Genomic DNA, 26546 nt, shown 5'->3' on the forward strand with positions numbered 1-26546 from the left:
CTTGTGCTTGCTGCGACCCGTAATCTTTGGTTTTGAAAATAGTTGCGGGTAGTGATTGAAATTTGTCTCATAATTACAAAACTTTAAAGGCAGTGGACACTATTGGTAATTACTCAAAATAATTATTGTCATAAAACCTTTCTTGGTGACGAGTAATGGGGAGAGGTTGATGGTATAAAACATTGTGAGAAACGGCTCCGAAAAAGAAGTAATTTTCCACGAATTTGATTTTGAGACCTCAGATTTAGAACTTGAGGTCTCGAAATCAACAACTTCGTGTGACAAGGGTGTTTTTTCTTTCATTATTATCTCGCAACTTCGATGACCGATTGAGCTCAAATTTTCACAGGTTTGTTATTTTATGCATATGTTGAGATACACCAACTGTGAAGGCTAGTCTTTGACAATTACCAATAGTGTCCACTGCCTTTAAACCCATAATCTTTGGTTTTGAAAATAGTTGTGACTAGCCTCAAAGTCACAATGAATTGAAGCACCTAGTCAGGTAGTGATTGAAATTGGTCTCATAATTACAAATCTTAAAAACCTGTCTTTTAGTTTCTGTTTTTTTTTCATGTGCCGTGAGTACCTTATTGGTAGATACGTGCACTATAAGACTACAGTAAATAACTTGCACAAACATTTTGGCATTAACTGAAGAATGGGCAGTGAGCTTATGAAACTCCATCTATAAAGCCCTGTCACATCAGCAAACACACGCACGTACAAGTAAATTAACTCAAGATCCCTGTTCCTACCTTAAATGTAGCATCAACACTTTGACAAGTATCTGAAAAATTTCTTTAATTTAGAGTTCGGTCTTCGCCACACAGCCCATAGGGGGAATAACTTTGCAGCAGCTGCAACGGCTAACGACCGAAATTCACCTGCCAGCGATTAAAAAATCCTAGAATGTTTAAACTAACATGGAATCACTTGAAGTATGTTTTTTAATCAGTGAAATTCCTTTCCGGTTTGCTTGAAATAATATCTGTAAACCGTCCATGGCTCTGCATGGTAGAAATGGCTTTGAAAAAGTGCAGACGGTCAAAAGCGTGTAAAGTTATTGCCTCTAGTGGATATGGGTTATTGACTTTGCTTGGACTGTATGAGTAAGACGAATCATCAGAGGTAGTCTTTATGTAAATACAAGCATGTGACTCGCATCTGTATTTGGTGTTAAACAACTAAAACGGAAGGATAGGTCATTATCAAATAAGATTCATCACTTTCTATCTGAGAGCTCACTGATAATACTTGTACCTCTAGCAATCTATAAAAAATTATGTCACAGACATGACAGTTGGGGAATTAATATTTTAAGACTTCCGATATCACAAATTAATTGCTATTATACTTTTATAGCATGTTTATGAATTCAAACACAAATGTGGATGAAAGAGGGGGCTAGAGCTTTTTGGTCTGACAAAGTGATCCATTTATATGCTCGGAAGAAAGCAATAATTGTGAACCGCTCATTACGACAGTTGAGTAATTAATATTGTAATACTTCCAATATCACAAATTAATTGCAATAATTGTGAATCGCTCATTACGTACAAATAACTTTTGATCAGTAAGGTTTAATATCCATTTGCATGGTGGAGATCGAATCTAGTAAAGCTTTGTGGTAACACTATGCATGGTAGAGATACAATCAAACGTGTCTAATAAGGTTTGCGGTAACACTGTGAACGTGAATAGGATTTTCAATTTTGCATGGTGGAGATACAATCTAGTAAGGTTTGCAGTAACAGTCTTGTACTTGCGTAGGATTTGAAGTTTGTATGTTGAGAACACAATCTAGTAAGGTTTGCTGTAACACCATTTTCATAAGTAGAATTTGAAACTTTGCATGGTGGAGACACAATCTAGTAAGGTTTGCAGTAACACCATGTACATGAGTAGGATTTGAAACTTTGCATGGTGGAGATACAATCTAGAAAGGTTTGTAGTAACACCATGTAGGCCTACATGAGTAGGAGTTGATACTTAGCATGGTAGAGATACAATCAAACATGTCTGATAAGGTTTGCGGTAACACTGAACATGAGTAGGATTTTCAATTTTGCATGGTGGAGATACAATGTAATAAGGGTTGCAGTAACATGAGTAGGATTTAAAGTTTGCATGGTTGAGATACAATCTAGAAAGGTTTGTAGTAACACCATGTACATGAGTAGGATTTGAAACTTAGCATGGTGGAGACACAATCTAGTGTATTTGTCCTTGTAAAGTTTACCCAAATCAGCCAGAGGTTTGATCAAGGGAATCAATGTATTATTACTTACTGAGATGAAGTGGAAGTAAATTATCAAGAACCAGGCCTCGGCAGGTTTAAACCACTAGTTGAAAACCAATTCAACACACTTTGATTCCCATTCATAAAAACCTTTTCGGTAAAAAAACATCAATACTTTTTGGTCAAAACGTACAAAAAATGCAAAAATTATATTTGTTACATGATTTCTTTCAACACAACACCCCTCCAGCTATGAAATGGTAAGGCCCTCGGGTAAACAACTCCTTATTAGGAGATTGCTGTGCACATTGCGCGTATCGCGTGATGTGGCACAACTGTTCCAGCCGTTGCTCTCGACCAGTAGGAATGAAGAAACTGTCTTTATATCGCAGGTGCAAGCTCGCGTGTCACGCCCATGTTTCAACACTTTTACTGGTCAATATCAAAGGTTTAAACACCCCCACGTGACGCGCTTTCGACCAATGGGAATAGCGAAACTGTCTGAGGTATTTATGAATACTTGTTCATTCACTTTGGACTAAATCTTAATATCTGTTGGCCTTTTCTCTTTGGTTATTTCCAGGGTGGGCAGACGGCTCTGATGTGTGCTGCCCAAGCTGGTAAACTAGAGCTGGTGCAGGAGTTACTGGACAGAGGAGCTGATATCAAAGCAGTTGATGAGGTAAGTTTGTCTGGCAATCAGCATCAACAGAAGTCTTGTTCTTGTTTTTTTTACCCTCTGTTTTTCAAATGAGATATCATCTTGCATCAGGTGGCCACTTCAAGGTGAGGGCTTCACCTATCTGATTTAGACTGTCGACACTGATCTAATAAGTATAATAATAATTCAAGATTTTTAAAGCGCACATATCTGCCTATAATGGCACCCAAGGCGCATAAAGAAACACTAGAAGCAGTAGTGTCACCAGCAACCGATTTCACGAAACTCTAGGATTAATCCTAACTCGAGTTAGGACGAGTAAACCGTCCAAACTTAGGATGGGTTCAATGCGTGCTACGTATTTAGATACGGAACTCAACTCGTCCTAAGTCCTAAGATTAATACCAAGTTAGGAAGAGTTTGGTGAAATCGACGGCTGGGCACATAGCCATCTACTCCAGCCGTCATTTCACCAAACTCTTCCTAACGTTGGACAAATTGAACCCATCCTAAGTTAGGGCGGGTTACTCGTCCTAACTCGAGATAGGATTGATCCTAGCGTTTCGTAAAATCGGCTGCTGGGGGCTTAAACAGGGTTACCCCCTTCACAGTTTGTAAGGATGAAGGCATGGATGAAGGCATGGGTGTCATCCATTAGGAGCCGGGCTGGTAGAGCAGACTTTTTACGAAGCAATAGTGGTATGTGCCTGGCTCAGGGATTCAAACCCACAATCTGCTGAAGAACGGCAGGGCTTGGGTCCGGTGAACATAGACTGCTCAGCTTTACCAATCAGTGTAGTATGGGTCAACTTTATAAAGCAGCTTAAAGTCACCTGGAAGTGGTATTTTGTCAAAATAAAGCATTTGTCACTAATATATATGTGTTTTGATGAGTGGAATGTGAATAAACAGTTAACTAAGGTTTTAAAAAATTAGTTCTTATCGTATTTATGAATTAAGAGTAGGCCCTGACCTGAAAGGGCGCTGTTTGTGACGTCAATCGAGGCACAATATTTGAAGAGAAAATGCTGCACAGCGCTGAAAAAGACGTTGGACCGGACATTGCTCTTGTGAGTCTGACCAGCCATGCAGGCTGACCCTATCTTTAGTTGTTTTGCTGCATCAAGCAGCAATACACTTGGTTGGCATTGCTGGAAAAATGCAAGAAAAAAAACTTTTTTCGAAACGTACAAGCTCGCGACTTGGACTTGCATGTACTTTGCACGTGTGTTTACTCTACGCATCAAGGCAAAGTCTGCCTCGATTGACGTCACAAAAGGGGTAGGCGGAGTCATCCCCCCAAACAACTTTATCTATTTTTTAAACATATAAATCCTAAATTAATTACTAAAAAAGAATTGTTTTATTGTTACTAAACATATACTCTTATGTTTGACAAAATTAAAGTTCTATTTCCAGGCGACTTTAAGCAAGAACCAGAACCAGAACCATCACTTGATAGAACGGATTACTGCTACATACATGTAGTCCTCACCCAAAAGCTTCAGATTTGTCATAGCCTTGTGTCATATTGTGGCCAAGCAGTCAAGCACAGTTTTTTTTGTATACATCTACATTTATAAAGGGATCATTACAATTGAACGGTTCCAAAAACCAAAGGTATACTTTGCCTTATAACCATTGTACACTTTCAGCTCAGAAAAAAAATAACAGTTCACAGATTTACAAATAACTTACAGGGTTTACAGAAGGTAATAGTGAAAGACTTCTCTTGAAATATTGTTCCATGAAATGCTTTACTTTTCAAGAAAACATTAAAACAAGTATCAATTCTCGTTGTCGAGAATTACGGATTTATTTTAAACACATGTCATGACACGGCGAAACGTGCGGAAACAAGGGTGGGTTTCCCCCGTTATTTTTCCCCGACTCCGATGACCGATTGAGCCTAAATTTTCACAGTTTTGTTATTTTTTATATCAGTTGTGATACACGAAGTGTGGGCCTTTGGACAATACTGTTTACTGAGAGTGTCCAATGGCTTTAAAATGTGGTTATTTATGTTGTTATTTTCTTGTACAGGACAAATGGACTGCTCTGATATTTGCGGCCAAGGATGGTCATCTAGATATAGTAAAAGGTCTCCTCACCAAGGGAGCGGAGATCGACCATACAGATGTCGTAAGTATCAAATATTATGTTCATTTTTTTTTGTTTTTTTTTTGTTTTGTTTACGCCTGAAGTTGGAGAGGAGACAGTACTCCAATATTTGTAAATTCGTTTTACTACAAAACGAACAGACTTGGAGTGTTTGAGACACTAAGTGTCAGCAAACTTAGGTAACTTTCCCATTGTTCTTGTAGCTGTAAGTGTGCTCGCATTTTGGAGAACAATAGATCTAGCTGCAGGCCTGTCAAGCTGGTAATGGGAGACTTTAGAGACACTGGCGACAGTAGACATAGCGGTCCTTTTTTGCAGCTCTGAGCATGTGCGCACATGCTTAGTATGGCGCGCATTAGGTCTGAGCACTCGCAGTACTGGAGAGAACTGAAAAAGGACCGTCCAAAAGTCTCCCATTCAGCTGCCTCTTAAAAAACACTGAACACTATTTGTAATTGTCAAAGATTTGCCTTCACAGTTGGTGTATCTCAACATATGCATAAAATTACAAACGAGTGAAAGTATGAGCTCAATGGGTTGTCGAAGTTGCGAGATAATAATGAAAGAAAAAACACCCTTGTCACACCAAGTTGTGTGCTTTCAGATGCTTGATTTTGAGATCTCAAATTCTAAATCTGAGATCTCAAAATCAAATTCGTGGAAAATTACTTCTTTTTTGAAACTACATTACTTTAGAGAAAGCTGTTTCTCACAATGTTTATACTATCAACCTCTCCCCATTACTCGTTACCAAGAAAGGTTTTATGCTAATAATTAGTTTGAGTAGTAACCAATAGTGTCCACTCCCTTTAAACCACCCTCAAAGTCTCCCATTGGTTCTGTTTAAATTCATAATAAACAAGAGGGAAGAGTCAAAGTTTATTTTGTGGTTGATGTTGTTGGCTTGAGGCTGTCATTGTTTAGGATATTCTTGTGACAAATCTGATATGTCAGCAATGAGTGAAGATAGGAAGTTGCAAATGATCTCTACACACCTTTGAGGAACACTCAATTTTTTCCTCCTCGTTCGGGTCAATATTATTTGAGGAAACTCACTTGCAGCCATTTCGCTCTTGAAAGAGGGGAGAACCATTTGTGTACACAATGTAACTATATCTCTTCCTTTTTGGTCAAAACATGACTTTATTTGCTAGGCCCATTTTTTTGCATGGGAGGTTTACTGGATAATTTTGGCGCTTCAAATAGAGAGAGAGACCAAAGTTTTTTTTAGAGTTTAATATTCTAATCTCTGACCCAGCTTATCTGTGTACCCTTGCACTGCATTGAATGCATTATAGTATTCACATGAACAGTTCAAATAAAATTTTCAAGACTTTTACACGTTTCAGAATTTTCTGCGGTGAGTCTGGAGACTGTAATATGAAAATTAACACTCCGTTTAAAAAACTTGCTTAGCACAAATAATCGGCAAAAAAAGGTTACCAGGCAGATTATCATTTATCATTGCTGTGACTGGTATCCCACTCACTTCTTGCTTAGCAGAATTTTCTGCTTAACAGCTTTATGAAATTGGGCAAAGTGCGCATTTGGTAATTACTTAAAAATGTATATTAGCATAAAAACTTACTTGGTAACGAGCAATGGAGAGCTGTTTATAGTATAAAACATTGTGAAAAACGGCTCCCTCTGAAGTAACGTAGTTTTTGAGAAGGAGGTAATTTCTCACTAAAATATTTAAATCTGAGAAAGACTTAAGCCCTGAAGTCTTCTGAAAGCACACAAATTTGTGCAACAAGGGTCAATGGTATTTTCCATTGTTTTCTTGCAACTTCAAATACCAATTGAGCCCAAATGTTGGAATACTGGTCTTTGACAATTATGGTCATCCAAGTTGCAAGAAAATAATGAAAGAAAAAAACACCCTTGTTACTTAAATTTGTGTGCTTTCAGATGTCTAAAATTTTGATAAAATACTTTAGGTCTGAAGCCTCTCTCAAAAACTTTATCCGTTTCTCACAATGTTATATACTATCAACAGCTCTCTCCATCGCTCATTACCAAGTAAGTCTTTATGCTAACAGTTATTTTGAATAATTACCAAAAGTGTCCAGGGCCTTTAAAGCAGATTCCTGAGGTTGGCCTATCTTTAAAGGTGCTTATGTCAATATTTCCCCTGGGTGAAATCGTATCTCCTTGAGATGATTAGACCAATCACACTCTGTACATAACAGGTCTCTCATCAACTCAACGCAAACTAATTGAGTCATCAATCTCTTAAAACCACAACTGCCAATTGGCTTCTTGTTATAATCCTGTCATGTCTTTTAAATAAATAATGGGTGAGTCATGGCTGATTGCTGTACCCATTTATAATAGCTAATAGATGTCTGTGTATAGGGATGTGCTTATAGAATAATGGTGTGAAGTAAGGGCATTTTGATTTGGTGCACCATTGGGACGGGATTCAATTAGACTTATAAATTAGGTTTGGTTAAACAGGATTAGTCCAGCCTGATGATTAAATACTGAAGGACATTTCATGCACTATTGTCAATTAATTTCTTGCTTGGGTAAAAACTATAAATGGCTCTGTTAGCCATTAGCCAAATGCACCGAAAGTAGATTTTGTACATTTAATTTGAAATGGCAGATGGGTATTTTGTATTACTGTCATTAAAAAACTGCTGGATATTTATTGGCTGTAAACGAAAAGTGCAGGGAAAGCAAGGTTTTAGGTTGTTTTTTTCTTTCAAAGAGACTGTCTGAAAGTTATGGCTAGCCCTTACAGCCATTGTCTGCGCTTTAATTTTACACTGGAATGCAGGCCTGCGGCAAGTCTGGCTGTCTTGTGTTTTTGTTCAAATGGTGACTTTTAGTCTGATGGTAGAAATATGTTGATGAAGACTTCTCTTGCATAATATACAATTTTTTTTCTTTTTCAAGTTTCTCACTTCAATTCTTGTCGTTAAAAATATGTTGAGCTATTTACAAGCCCTGTGGTCTTGTGGGTGTCCTACTGCTGCACCGTTGTATGCAATAATGGAGTCAAACTCTATCCAAATTTCAGCACAAGTCAGTTAGAAGCCATTGGGGGGGGGGGAGAAGGGGACACTTAGAAGTTCATGGCTTTTTATTCACACCCCGAACAAAGATATTTTACAAATAGGCACAACGCAAACAATAGATGACTCAGTTGGTCAGGGATAAACAAAATATCAGACTTTTATCTGAATTTATACTTTGGTTTATGTCTGCCTGGTCAAAAAATAGCTGTTATTTTTTCATTCGAAAAGATATCCTGCTTATTGATCTGCCTCTCTAGTGCTTTGGATACTGTTCCCAGAAGCTCCTTAAAATCCATAATGCCCGGTTGATACTTCCTGCCAATTTGAGTGCGATGCAAATTTTGACGTCACAACTTTGCAACTAATAATTTGCAACAGTTGCACTGTGTTCAACTCCTAAGAAACATTTGCCGTGAAAACAGCCATATGATGCCACAATCTGCTTTGTATTCGCAGGAGTATGAACCGTGCTAAACTCAGGCATGCAACTCTTCCGCGTTTCCCGCAGAATTCGTTATTTGCTTGTCCTTATTTTGTTGTATGAGAAACCTACTGGATAATTATTGTGCTGAAAATAGAGAGAGAAAGTCTAGTTGAGATCAACATTCTAATCTCAAACAGTGCTTACATGTGTACTCAAGCTCTGGTGATTCTGTTTATCAGAGTGTTGGTTCAAATCCCGATCGGGACACTTCTGTCCCTGAGCAAAACACTTCACTATAATTGCTTCTCTCCACCCAGGGGTAAATGGGTACCTGTGAGGGCAGAGTTGGTTCTTGTGGTTGGATTAGCCTTGATTGCGCTACATATTTGGCGGCACAGGCTGTATACTCCCCAGGGAGCTGAGATGGTTTAATGTTGAAGCGCCATGAGCATCACTGCTTGACGGGCCTGAGCGCTATATAAGAAGCCACTATTACTATTATTATTATTATTACCTTGGCACTGCATTTAATTCATTCTAGGAATGAATTTTTATAACTGGGTTAGAAAAGTAGAAAAGTTTATTTCAATGTACCTCCTAAAGTTTTGATCATGTTGTCCGACCTTTTGACTTTCACCTCTGTTTGGTAGAGTGCCGGCATGTTAATCCAGTAGTTGCAGGTTCAAATATTTGTCTTTGTTCAACCCATAGCGAAATAAATGATACTGCTCATGCTCATCATGGCTCGTTCATTGAACATCAATATCGGAAAGCAATATATTTGACCGCGGTGCTACAAAGCTGTCGGTTATTGATTTTTTAGTTCAGTGGATTGGTTACCGACTGACAGAAGGCAAGTACTCCACTGTTATTGTCAGTTCATGGATTTGTCACACGTCTGTGATCCGAGAAACATCATCTAAAAGACATGGGCTTTGTTGAGTTTGTGTTTCCTGTTTGTTCTAGCGTATGTTAGCGGTCTCTATTTTCTATAATATCTTTTTGACATTTACTCAAATTTGTGTAGGTTACTTAGTTAAAAAACCCTCGAAACTCTGTATGTTACTTACGTCATACTACACAAGGAAAAAAAAGAGGGAAAACTAAAAGCCCTTCACATTTTTTAATTAAAATTTTTCAAATAGATTAATTATCAGCAATCATAAGATGGTCACTGTTTCCACTTGAGTGTTGGAATTTGCCCTTTTGATCCCTTCGAGTGGAATCTAAAAAATGGGAGAAATTTCAAGATCACGTTTTTCCGTCTCCAGCCTCTTGGATAAGTAGAAGCAGTCCTTCATTATGAGGCAGGATAATTGCAGAGTCTTGTGGGTTGCTATGCTGCAGACGACAAGACTGGGAATGTGCAATTAAGGACTGAGACCAGGGTACAGAATGGAAGGGTAGCTATAAGAGAAGAAGCCCTGTGTGGTTTTGTCTTCAGTCTTTATCTTGATTCAATGCTTAGGAAATTTAAAGGCAGGGTCTACTTTTTGTAATTTGTCAAAGATTGTTATCCTCAATTTGGTGAACAAAGCTGTGAAAATTTGGGCACAATTGGTCAATGTAGTTCCAAGCAAATTACAAAAGAAAAAACACTATTGTTTAATAGAGTTGTGTGCTTTCAGATGCCTGTGAAAGGCTGAAGCATATAGACGATGTGACCTCTGACCTCACACGAAAACCATAACATGATTCGCGCGCATACCGCCGGGCAAAACCTTTGTGTTTTGGCAGCCAGCTAGAAAGTGTATGCAAACTTACCATGACTACATGTCTTTTTGCCCGGCGAAACATGACGTATACAGTGTTTTTTCAACAGAGGGCGGTTTGAATGTAAACATGGGTCACATCGCCTATATCAGATTCATAATTTGTAGTGGAACTTACCTCATAGGGAATCATTTCTCACAATGTTTTTATATTATCAACAGCTTTTCAGTGTCCAATACCAAGTAGGTTTGTATGGTCATTGTGGTGGCACAAGATTAGTTTGGTAGTAGACTTTTTAGGGGGAGGGACCCTAGCTTGATCATAGGGGAGGGACAGTCTTGTAGGCAGGATAGTGTAATCTGTATCTTTGCCCATTGTAGGACTGTTTTGTTTACAACTTATGGAAGTGTCGTGGCCGAGCAGTTAAGAGCACCAAATTCAAACTCTGGTGTTTCTGATCAGCATAGTGTGGGTTCGAATCTCCAGCCAAGACAGTTGTGTCCTTAAGCAAGACACTTAACCATTGCTTCGTCCTTCGGATGGGACGTAAAGCCGTTGGTCCCATGTGTTGTGTAACGCATGTAAAATAACCCAGTGCACTTATCAAAAAGAGAAGGGGTTCGCCCCGGTGTTCCTGGCTCTGGCTGCTTAATGCGCCGTAGCACATTGTAAACCCTGGTGCTAAATAATTGGGTCTCAGAATTCATCACTTCAATAACCTATCTTTCTGAAAGTTTCTGCTGTATTTCCACATATTATATCAATAATATGTTGGGCAAGTTATGGAAAATGGTTATCAACCCTTTGTTAAAAAAAAGAAAAAAAAAGAAAAAAGAAGATGAACTGATTTCCTCGAACGTTGCTGAACTACTCTACTCAATTAAGAGCAAACATCGTTGAAAGGGGTCGATTTCACAAAGATAGTGCAAACTTAGGATTAGTCCTAGGACTCTTTAGGAGTTATTAAAAACCTAAGGCTATGCGTCCTTAAATAAGAACAAGTTACTCGTTCTAACTTGAGATGAGACTGTAGTCTTAACTCTGTGAAATCCAACCTGGAACATCATGTTTGAGAGGGCAAGACCATTTTTCATTTTCCAAAGCGCCTTTCCATTTCCCGTGTATGGGAAACTTTTGAAGAGGCGCTAAGGCTAATACCAGGGCAACGGAGGCAATGGCCTGCGTGTAATTCCAGGTCTGAATAGGAGCAGAGATTTCAATCAATCAATCAGTCAATCAGTCAATCAATCAATCAATCAATCAATCAATCAATCAATCAATCAATCAATCAATCAAACAAAATTTGTATAGCGTCTAAATCAAAAGTTTGCTCAAAGGCGCTGAGGCGCAGAAGAAATAATAAGTCATTGCTGGTAGGCTTCCTGAAACAAGTGGGCTTTCAGAAGTGCCTTGAATGTGTTGAAAGATGTTGGGTCCCTGATGTGATTGGAAACAATAAGGTCCTCTGATCCAATCTTCTTCTCTGAATTGCCGCGTGTGAACTTAATGTAAACAAGTTAATCTCTATTATCTTCCAGTACGCGCTAATCCACCAATCAGAAGCTCGAACTACTAGGGGGATAAAAACATATATGCTACGACCTCTGTTTTATATCCTACTTCCCCTGTTTTATTACACAGTGCGTATTGTGAAATGTCATTTTGTCACGCTCCGTATACGGAGAGTGCAAAAATTACATTCTAAACTTTGTGCGCGTGAAATAACGCTCTGAAATTTTAAATTTTGCGCGCTGCAAATTCGGCCTCATTGGATATGGGACGCAGAAGCGCTATATTTTTTCGTATTCCACTCGTGCTTGTGTGATAACTTATAATACATGTCAATGATTGATGAAGAAGAGCATCTAGCTAGTGTTACTCTTCTTAGTTTGAGACAGATTGACTTGTCACAGGTATCATTGAAATCTGAATGAGTTTCAGGAGAACAGGAGAATGAGAGTAAGGCCTGTGATCCAACCTTGCAGTGTCCTTCCTAATTGTCATGCATGACTTCACTACCAATCTGCATGGCGATGTGACATGGCTTTCGGCATCATTCCCATTCAGGCACTCTATTTGCAACGACGCTGCCTAAACATGCTTGACTGGATAGTGGGACTCCGTAAGAATTGAGGCCGCAGAAGCCGGCAATCAGGCGGAAAGTTTTATCAAGAGAAGGCCGATCATACCTTACTCTCTCTTTCTTTGGAATCATGATGTTGATAATGCATAAGATTTAATCAAAGGACAAATTCTAGTCTAGACATTGCACATAATATATCACATAGCTTTGCTTGTCTTTTTATTGAGTTTGGAGGGGGGGGGGGGGTGGTCAAATTTCGTTCAAAATAACAAGCAGGTTCGTGGCTCCAACCACCCATGCATTGCTCAAAGTTGCGCACAGTTGATGCATTACATGGTAATTTTGACCCCCAATCGTTGCAGCGGTGGGTGATGACGCCAGTTGATGCAGGGGGCTCTCGATCGTTGCAAGTTGGTGAAGTAACCCTCGACTTCATTATAACTGGGTCAAATCTTGTGTCAGGCACAAAGTCTACTCTATTTGTACATGACAGAAAATAGCTGTAGCTGTTGCAAACTGCATACCAACCAAAAGGACCTGTGGTATTAATGCAAAACATAGTTAATGGCCTGGCGCTTCGACCCTAGCAAAGTCTTTCTCTTTAGCCTTTGAGAAAGACTCTGCTAGGGTGGAATTTTGTAAATTATACATGTATTGTCAGGTGTGTGATTTCTTTTGACTTTCTCAAAACCTCCAAACCATCCAATCCCATCTCTGACATTTCAGAATTGTTAACTCATGTGTGCAAAGGGCTTATTTTATTTTTGATTTTGACCCCCCCCCCCCCAAGATTTCATTTGTTACAATTATATTTTCATATTGGTCAGCCGGCCATACTTGTGAATACTATTTTGATAAAGTGCCTTTAGGCTTATCTCTCTTGGGGCGGGGGTTAGCATTTCATAAATGTTTCCCTACTATTTTATTACATGTATACATATAGAACATAAACCAAAAAGGGTTTTTTTTCTGAATAGAAAAACTTGCGAGTAGAAGTGCTCTGTAGACTTGCTCCAAGAACATTTGTAACCAAATCTATTTCTGGCGAGAAGATTTTCCCTAATATAATTTGCTTAACGAGTTTCGTTTAATTACAATTCTTTGTGGCACTGTTTTGAGGGAGACGCATCTAAGTACATGTCAAGTGTATAAAATAAAAGGCAAGTTGTGTATAACCAACATGCCCTTGGTTTATTAAGCATGCAGAGCAGTATTTTAAGCCCACAAGCCAGACAGTTTATTAATAGTACCTCTTACTCGCTCCGATGATTTCATTGCACCTTTTCATCTGACGCAGATTGGCACTTGACAAGGAGCACATTTCCTGTAATCTATTTATGTGTTGTTTTTAATTCATGGCTATCTAGTTTAAAAAAACATTATTTATGGTGTTTTTTTTACGGAAATGCTTATTACATTGTTGGTTAATAATGTATGGTTAAATTCACAACGTTAAAATGTTCTTACTGGGCCAAATTTCATGGATCTGCTTACCGTAAGCAAAGGAAGCAGGGAATTACGCACTTACGTCAGGCATATTTCCTGGGTCAGCTGGAAATGTTTTGCTTGTGCGCGTGGTTACTCCACGTTACTGGGCATTCTTTGTTATACACCAGGTAGCGCAGAAATTCGGTGCTGAAACATTAAGCAGAGAGTGGTGATCGCAATCGCAGATTTCAGCATTAAGCCGAGCAATGAAACTAAGTCCCACTATACATTGTAGTTAATTCGTTCGTCCACTGACCGGTCACAATTAAAATCCCCTTAGAAAATCAGTTGTGAAAATGAAAAAAAATAGATTGCATGACCAAACAGTTTTCAGAATGGGAAAGAGGACTCATGAGGGTGCTATTGTGAATTTTATTTGGGGTCGCCATTTGCACCAAAAAATTGCCAATCAGACCAGGAACACCAGGGCGAACCCCTGCTCTTTTTGATAAGTACACTGGTTTCTTACATTACATAACACATCCAAGGACGAAGCAATGGTCAAGTGTCTTGCTTAAGGACACAAGTGTCACAGCTGAGGATTCGAACCCACACTGATCAGAAACACCAGAGTTTGAATTCAGTGCTCCTAACCGCTCGGCCACGACACTTCCACAATGAGACCAATGACATTAGTTCATCTGTTTTTAACTAAACTCTTTCATTGCCAGTGCTTTGTTTTGCGTTATTAGCCTAAAATGCTCAGCTTTTTGAAAATTCTGTGAACAAAAAAGGTCTCTCTCACCAAACAAAATGTATCTCGCTGATTTGTATTGCCTTGGTACATTAGTCAACAGTATTTCTTGAGTGTTAAAGGCAGTGGACACTATTGGTAATTACTCAAAATAATTATTAGCCTAAAACCTTTCTTGGTGACGAGTAATGGGGAGAGGTTGATGGTATAAAACATTGTGAGAAACGGCTCCCTCTGAAGTGCCATAGTTTTTGAGAAAGAAGTAATTTTCCAGACCTCAGATTAAGAACTTGAGGTCTCGAAATCAATCATCTAAACGCACACAACTTCGTGTGACATTGGCGTTCTATTCTTTCATTATTATCTCGCAAGTTCGAAGACCGATTGAGCTCAAATTTTTACAGGTTTGTAATTTTATGCATATGTTGAGATACACCAACTGTGAAGGCTAGTCTTTGATAATGACCAATAGTGTCCACTGCCTTTAATGACCTCTTGCGTTATAAAATGTATTTTATTGGTTGTGCATGTATGATTTATGATTCTTTTTGAGTCATAAAAAAGATCTGACCTGTACGTTTATGGCGCTTTTAGAATACATACAGACATAGGATACATGTAGATTGTACATGTAGGACCTTGGCACTGAAAGAGTGAACATTGTAGAAACATTGCTTATAAACTTCATAAAATTGGTTTGAAATGCCAAGCAATATTGCTTAATGATGACGAAGTCATGTCGTGAATCTGTCCTTGTCAATATGAGTCTGTGCTTGGGACAATATTACATTGGTCCAAACTCGCTGGATTGAAACTATCAACTGTGAGCATTCTAAGTCATTAATGTTCAGAACTATGTTCACAGATGCTGAAACGTTAAATTGGATTTGGGGGGGGGGGGGGCGGTTCACGATCAGGGGTTGGGGGAATTAACACAGCGTGAGGAACAGCAAGCGTTCTGTAATTTTATTACAGAGAGAGAACGTAAAGATTAAGTTTTCTGTGTTGTTTGTCCTTTTTTCTTATCTCAAAAAATATGGGAGATGTGGATGTGCCTTTTGCACTAGCGAAACTTCCCAGCTGATTCCGTATTGGGCATTATTTTGTCATTGGCTCCTCCTGCCTGGCAGTTGATCTTGATAAAACAATAATTCCCATCCAACTTTTGGTAGCATTAGGCGGCAGCAGACTGACCAGATAAACCCATTGTTCTTGGAAATGTGCGCATTGCAGGAGCTCAGGGCCCAATTACATGGCTCTGGTTACGTCTGCGCTTACGATCTCAATTCGGCGCTTACTCTGCAAGTACCAAATTTTTGCATAAGCTGTGTAAGCGCAGAATGCCTAGTATTGTGGAATACGCACGAGCAGAAGCAAAAATACCTGCTAACCCGTGAAATACACTTGACGTAAGCGCGGAATTCCCTGCTTCCGTAAGCGCCGATTCTTTGCTTACTGTAACCAGATCCATGAACTTGGGCCCTGCTAACATTTCCAGCTTAGAATCCGCAAGATTTTGTACAACAATCATGGAGCTAGAATTTTGTATGGAGTGGAAACAATTTCCCCTACTATGTTGAATGTAATTTTAAATATCTCCTCTATTGTTTAATATTGTATTTGTGGTTGTCCTGTGTATCATTTCAGAATGGTTGGTCAGCGTTGATGTGGGCAAGCTACAAGGGCCATGCAGAGGTTGCCGAAGAACTACTACAGCAAGGGGCCTCGCCGAACGTCCAAGCACATGTAAGTTCAGATCTATAATCTTCATTAGGCCCTGCATGTATTTCTTGGCTCTGCTTACCGCCAAACTCTGCACTTTGGATACCATTCTCTGCTTGCCTGCAAGCGCTGAATTTCTGTGCTAGCCGTGTTCATGGTGTAAGCGTAAAATGCCTGAGTACTGTGAAGTATGCACACACACACGCCAAATTCTCCGCTAACCCATGAAATACGCTTGACGTAAGCACAGAATTTCCTGCTCCCGCAAGCGCTGATTCTTTGCTTCAGTAAGCAGAGCCAAGAAATTGGGCCCTGTGTAGTGAAGACTTACATTAACTAGTTAATGACATTGTAGGGCATACTTCTCCAGAAGACGATCAGAGCATACTGATCGAAACGTCGAGTCAATCCAATGGTTCTTTTCAGAACCACCCCAACTCATTGAGAGATTGTTATTACATGGTGTTACCGCAAACTTTTCTATATAGACATTGTAGGGATTGACATTTGTGTTGGGAATGGGCCAAAGTCCTTGGCTCATATTCATTGAGCAGTTTAAACAGCACATGTTGCTTAACAGCTTTCTGCTAAGCCCAACTAAGCAGGGTACCAGTCGATGATGGTACATGTGGAATGGTAGTTTGGCTGGTTACCTTATTCTAGTATTAAGCGTAGTTTTGTTCTGCTGGGCGCTGTTTTGTGATTCTTAGCTTTTTGAAATCGGGCTCCTGGTCTTATGCTCATATCTCTTCTACTAGGCTTTTGGAAAATTCTTGTTAGGGTGTGAATAATCCTGTAGGCCATCATCCCAGTCTTAGGATTGGGGATATATATTCCACCCCCCCCCCCTCTCTCTATCCTCAAACAATTTCAGAGTATTGATCACAAAGCTTCCATCAAAATGTTCATAATTGGTATTGATAGCTACGAGTGGGAGTGCAAGTTGTTCAACTTGTCTGCAGTTGACGAGCCTCTGATTAAAAAAAAAGTCAACTCTTCGTCCCCAAAGAGGAAATAGACTTTATGCTTTGTCCCGCTGGCCTGGCAACCTCCACTCCCTCTGAAGTGAGGGGCACTTAAGATCGGCAAAGACCATAAGTTGGTCTTTAACCGAGTCTAGCGCTTGTAAAAAGAAAGAAAACTTAAACAGAATGAACGAGATTGCGCCAGATTTAGAACAGATAATCAAAATCTGGCGTGGCATTGGAGACACTCAAAGTCTGGAACGTGATTTCACTTTTGATTGTGTTGCTTTTGAATGAGATGAGAGTCTGTTTTTAAAGAGTGTCGCTGTGTGTGTGGAGATCTCTTTGTCCGCTTTCTCAAGTGTTTACATTGTCAGAGTAATCAGTGACTCTTCAATCACTCTTATTCACGTTAGTAATAGTTGATTTAAAGGGTTTGTGTACTTTTTGTCTGACACAAACATCCACGGATTTCGTTAAACTTACACAGTGTTTGATGGTAGAAAGCTTCCTTTTTAACAAATATTACTTGCCAAAGTGCTGTAGCTTTTGAGATGCGAATGTATTGAAAAACTTGCTCTGTGATTTTCACTCTTTGTGTTCTGAAAAACTTGTCGACTCATGAAGCTGAAACTTACGGGATTAATATCACGGCCAAAAACTTGATGTACAAAAAGGTATCTAAACCCTCTAAAGAAGTGGCTTTAATTTGTACAGAGCTTCTCCCTTCATCTTTAGCTTCTACTCAGCACGTAGTGCAGTGAAAATTACAAAAAGGTGGATACTGAAACAATAGTATTTTATAGAAGTAATTAATAAGGGAATACATATGTGCTTGGCGGGTTTTAAACACTATGTTTAACCTGTTTTAAACCTAGTGTTTAATACCGGCACATTTTTATTCCCATTCAAAAAAAACTTTTGGGTCAAAAAAACATCAAAACCTTTTGGTCCAAAAGTTTGAAAAATGCTAAGATATGATTGTTCAATGATTTCTTTCAACAAAACTCCCCTCCAGCTATGAAATGGTAAGGCCCTCTCGTAAAAACTCCTTATAAGGAGATTGGGGTACCTGTCGGGTGTATCACGTGATGTGGCACAACTGTTCCAGCCGTTGTTCTCTACCAAAAGGAATGAATAAACTGTCTTATCAGCACCGGTGCAAGCTCGAGTGTCACTCCTATGTTTAAACACTTCTGACTGTGGTTATATCATCCATTTGAACACCCCACGTGATGTCCTTTCAACCAATCAAAATAGAGAAACTGACCAGGTGTTTATGGATAACAATTATAATACTGAGTTCGTATATAGCGCTTTATTACACAGGCGTCTAAAAGTGCTTAGGATGTTTTCCTGCAAGGTATGAGACATTTTCCCTTTACATACATGTAGCACCAAGTATTGGTTTACAAAGTTCCGTGGACTAATATGCAGCCAATCAAACCGGGAACACTGGGGTGAACCCCTTCTCTTTACGATAAGTGCACTGGGTTATGTTACATGCATTCTACAGTACACAGGACCTTCGGCTTAACATCCCATCCGAAGGACGCAGCAATAATGGTTAAGTGCCTTGCTTTTAAGGACCCAAGTGCCACAAACAGGACTCCAACCCACACTCTGCTGATCAGAAACCACCAGAGCTGGAGTCTGGTGCTCTTAACCGCTGAGCACAACAAATGCTCATTAGAAATACGAATACCGGCCACTATTGTCCACTATGCTCGTATGTGACTGGTATCCTGCTCATTTAATTAGCAGCTGAATGAAATTGGGAAGTACCAGGGTCCTATTTCATAAAGCCTGTATATATTATACAAAACTTGCTAAGCACAGACATGTATTGCTTTTTATAACACCCCTTACAAATATTCTGCCTTTTCATTGGTTTAGAGCGCGTCACATGATGTCTTAGTTTTACTAGAAGAGACGGCCACGTGATAGTGCATTAACTGTTTTCCATGTGATAGTCCGACGACTATCACACGGCGTGCAGTACCTAGACGTCTTTTACCCACCTCAAACCCAATCAGTTGTGCATCTGTGTATCTGAAATGGGCGTACGAATGTTGGTTGTATGAGGATGATAAATTATAATAGTCTGTTAGGGTGTTATAAAATAAATATTGACTGCTTTTACTCAGGCTACATGTATGATTAAAACTCTGACCTAGGTGATCCCCGGACCGTTCCCCCGCGGGATCATCTCGGGAGTCGTAGTTTTAACCATTGCACTCGAAGCAGTCAAAATTTGTATAATAACTGTAGCAAGTTACCAGCCAAAAATACACTAAGTTTACATTGTTGTGACTGGCACCCCACTAAAAAATGTCTTTGCAAAGAAATTTGTGAAGCAGTGATTTTCTGCTTATAATTTACAGCTTCATGAAATTTGGCCCAGAAGTTTTTGAAAGCATTGGGTTTTTGCTTAAACTGTAGTTGGCCATGCACTGGACACGTACAATGGAACGATCATTTTCTGTCCCGGCCTTAAAAAAAATGTATAGGAGGGGAAATTCTTGAGGGACCAGTTGTGTTTTCATTCCTGGCGATAAAACCATTCATCTAAGCTGTCTTTGTTTTTAATCCGGGCTCAGACTGTATCAACTGTTCCAGTTGCAAAGGACCTAGCTGGTTCCCATTGGACTAGGGGAACCGGTAAGAACAAGTAGTTAGTTGGTCTTATGTACACCAACTGTGGGATTTACCCAGGCAGCGGCTTATCCCAGGGGGGATGAACTCAAAAGAAGAAGTGATTAGTCCTGCAAAGCTGCTAGGTGGCTGGGGGAAAATTAGAGACCCTTTTAATGCTGTTTAAAGTGGGCCGGTGCAATGTGACCAATAATGGATTATTTGAACGCAACATTGAGAAAAATGTGACAATAAAATAAATTCTGGAGAAATAAACTAAGTACATAAAGACCTTATGCACATGATGTCGTATCAGTAGGGCGCCCTCATCACCTAGAGGTAAAAAAGCGACACAGCGTTTACATGTAAACCTATGGGCCCACCAAAATGGTGAGCGTGCCATAGTCGCCACGCATGATGTGCGCGCAATGGGTCAATAGGGGTATTGGCAACAGACAGCTCAGGAGAGAGTGAAATGGAGAATTAGTGAAGAGGCTAGATTGAACTGCTAGAAAGAAGGAAGGTAGAAACCCACTCACTCACTCACTCACTCACTCACTTACTCGCTTGTCATTTGATTGCTGGAACATACATCTTGCGTCATGTATGCTCGTGTTTACTGCAGCGAAGTTGGGCTGTCATATCACATTTTTGCAGACTGACAGACCACATCTATTCACCACATCGTTATCCAAATTGTAACTCAGTTTAGTACATGCAATTATTGCTTGTCAAATATCTACATTGTCCAATTACTCAGAGAGGTGGGGTGTGGATGGTGCCACTCGTTCATGGCAACGTGTACTGTTGTGTTTCTAGAACAGGTCTCTCATGTCATTCAAACACTTTTTGGACCTGCTTGGTTCCAGGTGATTCTTTTTTAAATATGTGCAGGAAGGAGAAGCGAACATTTTAGCCCCTGTCACACCAGAGCATTTCCTTGCTCAGTTGTAGCATGGTTTTACCACTCAGGGTGCTAATCAATCCTGGGGTCGATTTCACAAAAAGTTAGGACTCGTCTTTTTTTGAGTTAGGACGAATAACTCGTCCTAAACTCGTCCTAACTTAGGATTAATCTTAAGGTCTGCATGCTACAGTGCAGGGTTGGGACTCGTCCTAAGTTCTAAGATTAGTCTTAAGTTAGGAAGAGTTTTGTGAAATCGATGGCAGGTTACTTTAAAAACATGGGCTTTTGAGCCTAAGCCTGAGCTACACATGTACAGCCTTTGCTTTCTTTTTACAGGACATGCACTGTTTTTGGTTTACATTGTCTCTGCGCAGAATATCTCTTAAGATTGATATGGCGTAGTACAAATACCTTATTACAGCCAAAGCTTTGGTACCAGACAAGATGGCCGCTTGTACAGGGATATTCCAGCCTTATTGAAAGCGCAATCTTATCTGTGGGATCTGACAAGTCATTATCACCCACTGCCCTGAGTGTCTGATATCACAGACAGTATGTATTGATCAGTGGTCGTGCATACAAACCTTAATATATGCGGCTTATCAACAACGATGTGTAAACGAAACGTTCTTTATCAAACCTTCCCTCAACCCATCTGCCCTTAGCACTTCCTGTTTCGATATTTATGAAGTTGTTTGTCGTCGCGATCCTTTTTTCTTCTTATATTCTCCGGCTGTCTCGGTGTTCAGCGTTTAGTCATTCTGAAATGGATCCCATACGAAATCTGATGAGCTTGATTTTTAATGGGGGGAGTCCATTAACCTACTTCCATCTGCATTCCAACTTGGTCGCTGATGATGTGGACGCCAAACTAGCGTGATTCACTATGGCATGAGGTGTAGTATTTCTCTGTTTCCTATTTGGGCATGGAGAAAGAAATTGGGCATATTTTTTAGCACAATTGGCCAACTTGGAATTTTATTCTAGCAGTTCCATTTCTTTAAAATGCACTGTAAGCTTGTTTATGTGCTTTTTATGTCCATCGTCGATTTGTTTGAAATAATAGGTTTTTGAAGGGTGCGTCGTACGGGACAATTGACCTTTATCATGGTTCGGCCATGTTACTTTCCTTCTATTCGACTCATTATACCCCAAACATTGGCTGAAAGGAAACAAAAAGTCTGGTTCCTTTCATTATGTTACAGTTAGATCAGCTATTGTCACTGTTGTATGCAGGGTACCTGACACAAATGACCCTGATCGGATACTAACATGTCTATATGGTTTGGGGGAAGAGCAACAACAACAACCATCAAGAGGAGGAACACTCCCAAACACACCCCTAAAGATGATAACATCTATTACAAAATCTCATTCAGATTGTAGCCTTTGAGGAAGACTCGCTAGGGTTCGAAACGTCAGGCCTCTATCTACTTTTTGTTGCAACATCTCATTTACCCAGCTGCATGCTCTGTTTAAAACTGACACAGTAGCCTAACTGTCTAAATGTACATTCTCAAGTACAACAGCGAAACGTAGATCTGGTTGCCGTTGTGCAAATGAAGGTGAATATGATGCAACTTGATTGAGATTCAGCGAGGGGGTTGCAACGTGAAGCATCGCCATTTCCATTTTGGATGGGGCGAAATTGGATAGCCCCCCGCGAATTAAAGCGTCAATCACGATGTGCAGTTGTTGCACTCTTCTTTTTTCTTCTCTATCTACAGTACTATGTCGATAGCTCAATCACAATCTAAAACACTGCATTAATTGGATGATCATAAATTATGATTCAACAAATTAGTTGAATGTGAGTTTTAGCTGTGGAAGAATTGATTATGAAGCAGGGCTTATCAAGGGCTGGGGGAAGATCCACAACACTACAGAGCTTGTTGAAGCTCAACGTTTTGTACTGGACCTGAATGTTTTTGTACAAGACCAGAATCAAAATGCGTTGAACATTCCCTGAGATCAGATCTATCTTCTTTGATACTCAACAGAATTGAAAAATACTCCAATCAAACTCATTGTCAACAATTTTGCACACAGGTAGTACCATAGAGTCTTTGTCCTTACTCTATGGTAGTACACAATGAGGTGTAGCCTAACTAATATTCAATTGACGAAGCACAAGACCACCGGACTTGTCAGGTTGTGAGTTTGGCCTCTGATTATTATATATAGAATGTTTAAAAGGCACTGATTACTTTTACCTCATATTGTTTTCAAGTTTTCCTTATAAACATGCAACATATCGATTGTGGGCCCAATTTCATAGCACTGCTTCAGCAGAAAATTAGCAGGATACCATTTACAAACTGACATGTGACATGGCAATTTAGCTTGTAGCCTTATTCTGGTAAGCATAATTTTGTTGTGCTTAGCTTGTTGTTGTGCTTCAAAGCAGCTCTGTGAAACTGGACCCTGAAAATGTCAAAGGTTCATGTACATGATTTGTGGTTGGATGGTGAGGTATCAATGTTTGGTTGTCGGTAACACCATGTGTGTATCATACTTGCAAGGTAGAGTTTGTTCTTTAGAGAACTGTCTTGCTATATATTCTTTCAAAAAGAACGTTCAGCCCCTCCTTTAAGGGCCAGAGCTTTCACATTGAAATGCAGTCCGCTGAGTGCATCATACATCAAAGCAGGCACATGCTCAAATGCAGGTAGCCACTCAAACACCTAGCCCTCGACCAAAGATTTGATACGCATTTTATCAATTTGTATGTAGCAAGGGCACCTGTTTGGCAGAAACACTTACCACAGAACGGATCCCTGGGGTGTGCTTGGGGGTTTCTGTCCAACTTGTGAAAAATAAAATCCCTCGGGAATTTCAGCCCTACAGCTGTGTGTGTACCAGATTAAACGATTATCACATAGAAAAACATCTGTCTCGCACTTAACCTAACTTAACTTAAATGCATTTATAAAGCGTTTCAAAGCGCTGTACAGTCAAGAAAAACATTAAAATGCAGCATTAAAAAACATGAGCAAAAATAGCAATATGGTTTTTTAAAAAAAATACACAGCAGTTAAAAAAGTTTTGTGTGATGAAGAAATTTTTTTCGTAAGAGGGATTTGTGCAAGTTTGGGGAGAAGTTGGACTAATCCTTATTGTGATCAAGTTTATTTATGGTAGAGTCTGGATTGAAAGTACTTGCATCATTCATGATTGCTTCGACAGACTTGAGGCAAAACTTATAATTTTGTTTTTTCAAGGACACAAGTGTCAAGACTTGGACCCAGACTCTGATGATCAGAAACACCAGAGCACGAGTTTAGTTCTCTTAACAGATTGGCCATGACAAGGGGCATACAGGACTTTAGTGAATTTAATCTTCCAACAACCAGCAGTGTATCACACCTGTCCGCCTTTTAACAACAAAACTAAATTCGTGTTTCTGACAATGGGAGACTTTTGAGACCCTGAAGGCAGCAGACATAGTGGTCCTTTTTTTTGTAGCTCTGCGCGTACTACATGCTCAGTATTGCGCGCGTAGGTCTGAGCACGCGCATTATTGGCGATAACTGTGCAAGGACCCTTCAAAAGTCTCTCATTATACCAGGACTGCTGATGTTTTATATGTATAGGTGATTTAAATGACCAATGTTTATAATGTGCAAGGCTTTAACTTCCCTCTTAAAGACGTCTGGACACTATTGGTAATTGTCAAAGACCAATCTTCTCACTTGGTGTATCTCAAAATTTGCATTAAATAACAAACCTGTGAAAATTTGAGCTCAATTGGTCATCGAAGTTGCGAGATAATAATGAAAGAAAAACACCCTTGTCACATGGAGTTGTGTGCTTTCAGATGATCGATTTTGTGACCTCAAAAACTAAACTTGAGGTCTCGAAATCAAATTCATGGAAAATTACTTCTTTCTCGAAAACTACGTCACTTCAGAGGGAGCCGTTTCTCACAATGTTTTATACTATCAACCTCTCCCCATTGCTCATTATCAAGTAAGGTTTTATGCTAATAATTATTTTGAGTAATTACCAATAGTGTCCACTGCCTTTAAAAGTCCACTGCAATTTCCCTTTGGTAAGGGGCACCTCTATGAAGAAAATACAAAATGTGTTATTTCAAGGACGTAATGTGAATGGAATTTCCCACTGTGCATAAAAGATCATCATGCAAAATAAAATTACAACAATAAAAATGGGTCGCGAGAAAGAAGTGTCAGCTCTAGTTGATGAAATAAAACTGACTTGCTGATTGAATCTTACGCAGTACAGGCACTACTCAGGCGTATGTTCCCCCCCCCCCCCCCGACATCTTGATTTATACTTAGCAGTTTAAAAAAACACATTTTGCAGTGAAGTTGCCACTGAAAGATGTGAAGCAGAACTATACCTTGATGATTGAGAACGGACAACTCTGCAAAAGCATACATATAAGCTTTCCTTGTTAAAGGGTCGTCAGTGTTTTTTTGAAAGAGTTAAATCATTCCTGTCCTCTTCTAATAACAATACTGGGTTCTTATACGGTGCTTTATCACACCCCTATGGGCATATCAAAGTGCTTAGAATTTGTTTCCTGGAGCTCTGTTTTTAAAGTATGAGACCTATTCCTTTATAGCACCATGTAATGGTTTACAAGGTACACTATTCGATAAGTACACTGGATTCTTATATGTGCGTTACACAACACAGGACCTGTGCCTTTCGTCCTATCTGAAGGACACAGTAATTATGGTCAAGATTTAAAATACAGACAAGTAACTTATGAAAGTTTCAACACTATAAAGTGAAAGCACCTAAAGTTAATATTTCTTATTTGGTATTTGAGACATCGCATGGTGAGGTATCAATATGTGTTTGGTTTGCGGTAACACTATGTGTGTGTCTACTTGCCAGCTAGATTTTGTTCTTTAGAGAACCGTCTTGCTTTATATTCTTCTACCGCGGAGTAGATTTTTGGAATTTGGAGACTACTAAGTTCTGAAAAGAACTGTTCTGCTTGATAACTACTACCTGGGCGGAAGGTAAAAAATCGGCCGGGACTACTTCTTTAGCTGTAGTGGATCTTTATCAATTTTACTACCGCAGAGTGAGTTTTTAATTGGTCTCAATATTTCGTCAAGCTTGCTCTTTATTGTCATCGTTAGGAGACTGTATATTCAATATTTCTTTCTTTCTTGTTTTATCTGACAGCATGGCGTTACTCCCATCATTTGGGCAGCAGGTCGAGGGCAGACTGCTGTTGTGGAGTGTCTACTACGGCATGGTGCTAAGGCAAACTCAGCAGACAAGGTATGTGTCTAGTGAATTAGAGCTGCAACGACTGGTCCAAATATTGCCAGATAATTGCATCATTTCAGTTCAATTCAGAAGTATTTATTCCACCATAAATTCTCTAAGAATGTGTTGTGAATGCACACTTGACATCAGGACTCCCGCAAGAACTGGAAAATAAGCTGTGTGAATGATAATTGAAAATACTGCAGATGCTCACACAAACCCAGTTCAAGTGGTTACCATATAGGGCGCCACCAATAGTTTGCCTGGGAGAGGCTATTGTTCACACTATGTATAGACTGGTCCCCTGTCTTTATCTGCAGACAGGTATTGGTTTATGAATAGACATGTAAAGTCAGTTTTAACTGTGAATCTCCAGAGTCATGATGACGGCCATGTGAAATGATGCAAGGTCAAAGGTGGTTATATATGTGGGGCTCAATGGCAGATCTCATGTACATGTCTGACCTTGGCACTGAAAGAGTAAAGCCCGGTTCATACTTCCTGCTAATGCGAAGCGAATGTTGACATCACAAATTCGCAACGAACAATTCACAGCAGTTGAATTCTGCTCGACTCACTTGCGAAAATCACTGCGAAAGGAGGGTTGTCACGTCAA

The 26546-nt window shown here is 39.6% G+C and overlaps 1 protein-coding gene across 2 annotated transcripts in view; it reads left to right on the forward strand.

Annotated features, from left to right (window-relative positions):
- The window catches only part of LOC117293424 (kinase D-interacting substrate of 220 kDa B-like), a 99115-nt gene that overhangs the window by 21814 nt on the left and 50755 nt on the right, over nucleotides 1-26546 (forward strand). For both annotated transcript variants that reach the window (XM_033775753.1, XM_033775754.1), the window contains exons 2-5: nucleotides 2826-2924; nucleotides 4947-5045; nucleotides 16100-16198; nucleotides 25844-25942. In XM_033775753.1, coding sequence (XP_033631644.1) covers nucleotides 2826-2924; nucleotides 4947-5045; nucleotides 16100-16198; nucleotides 25844-25942 — 396 coding nt within the window. The remainder of the gene's footprint in view (nucleotides 1-2825; nucleotides 2925-4946; nucleotides 5046-16099; nucleotides 16199-25843; nucleotides 25943-26546) is intronic.

The sequence above is a fragment of the Asterias rubens genome, chromosome 8 (genome assembly GCF_902459465.1).
Source record: "Asterias rubens chromosome 8, eAstRub1.3, whole genome shotgun sequence".
Lineage (NCBI taxonomy): Eukaryota > Metazoa > Echinodermata > Asteroidea > Forcipulatida > Asteriidae > Asterias > Asterias rubens.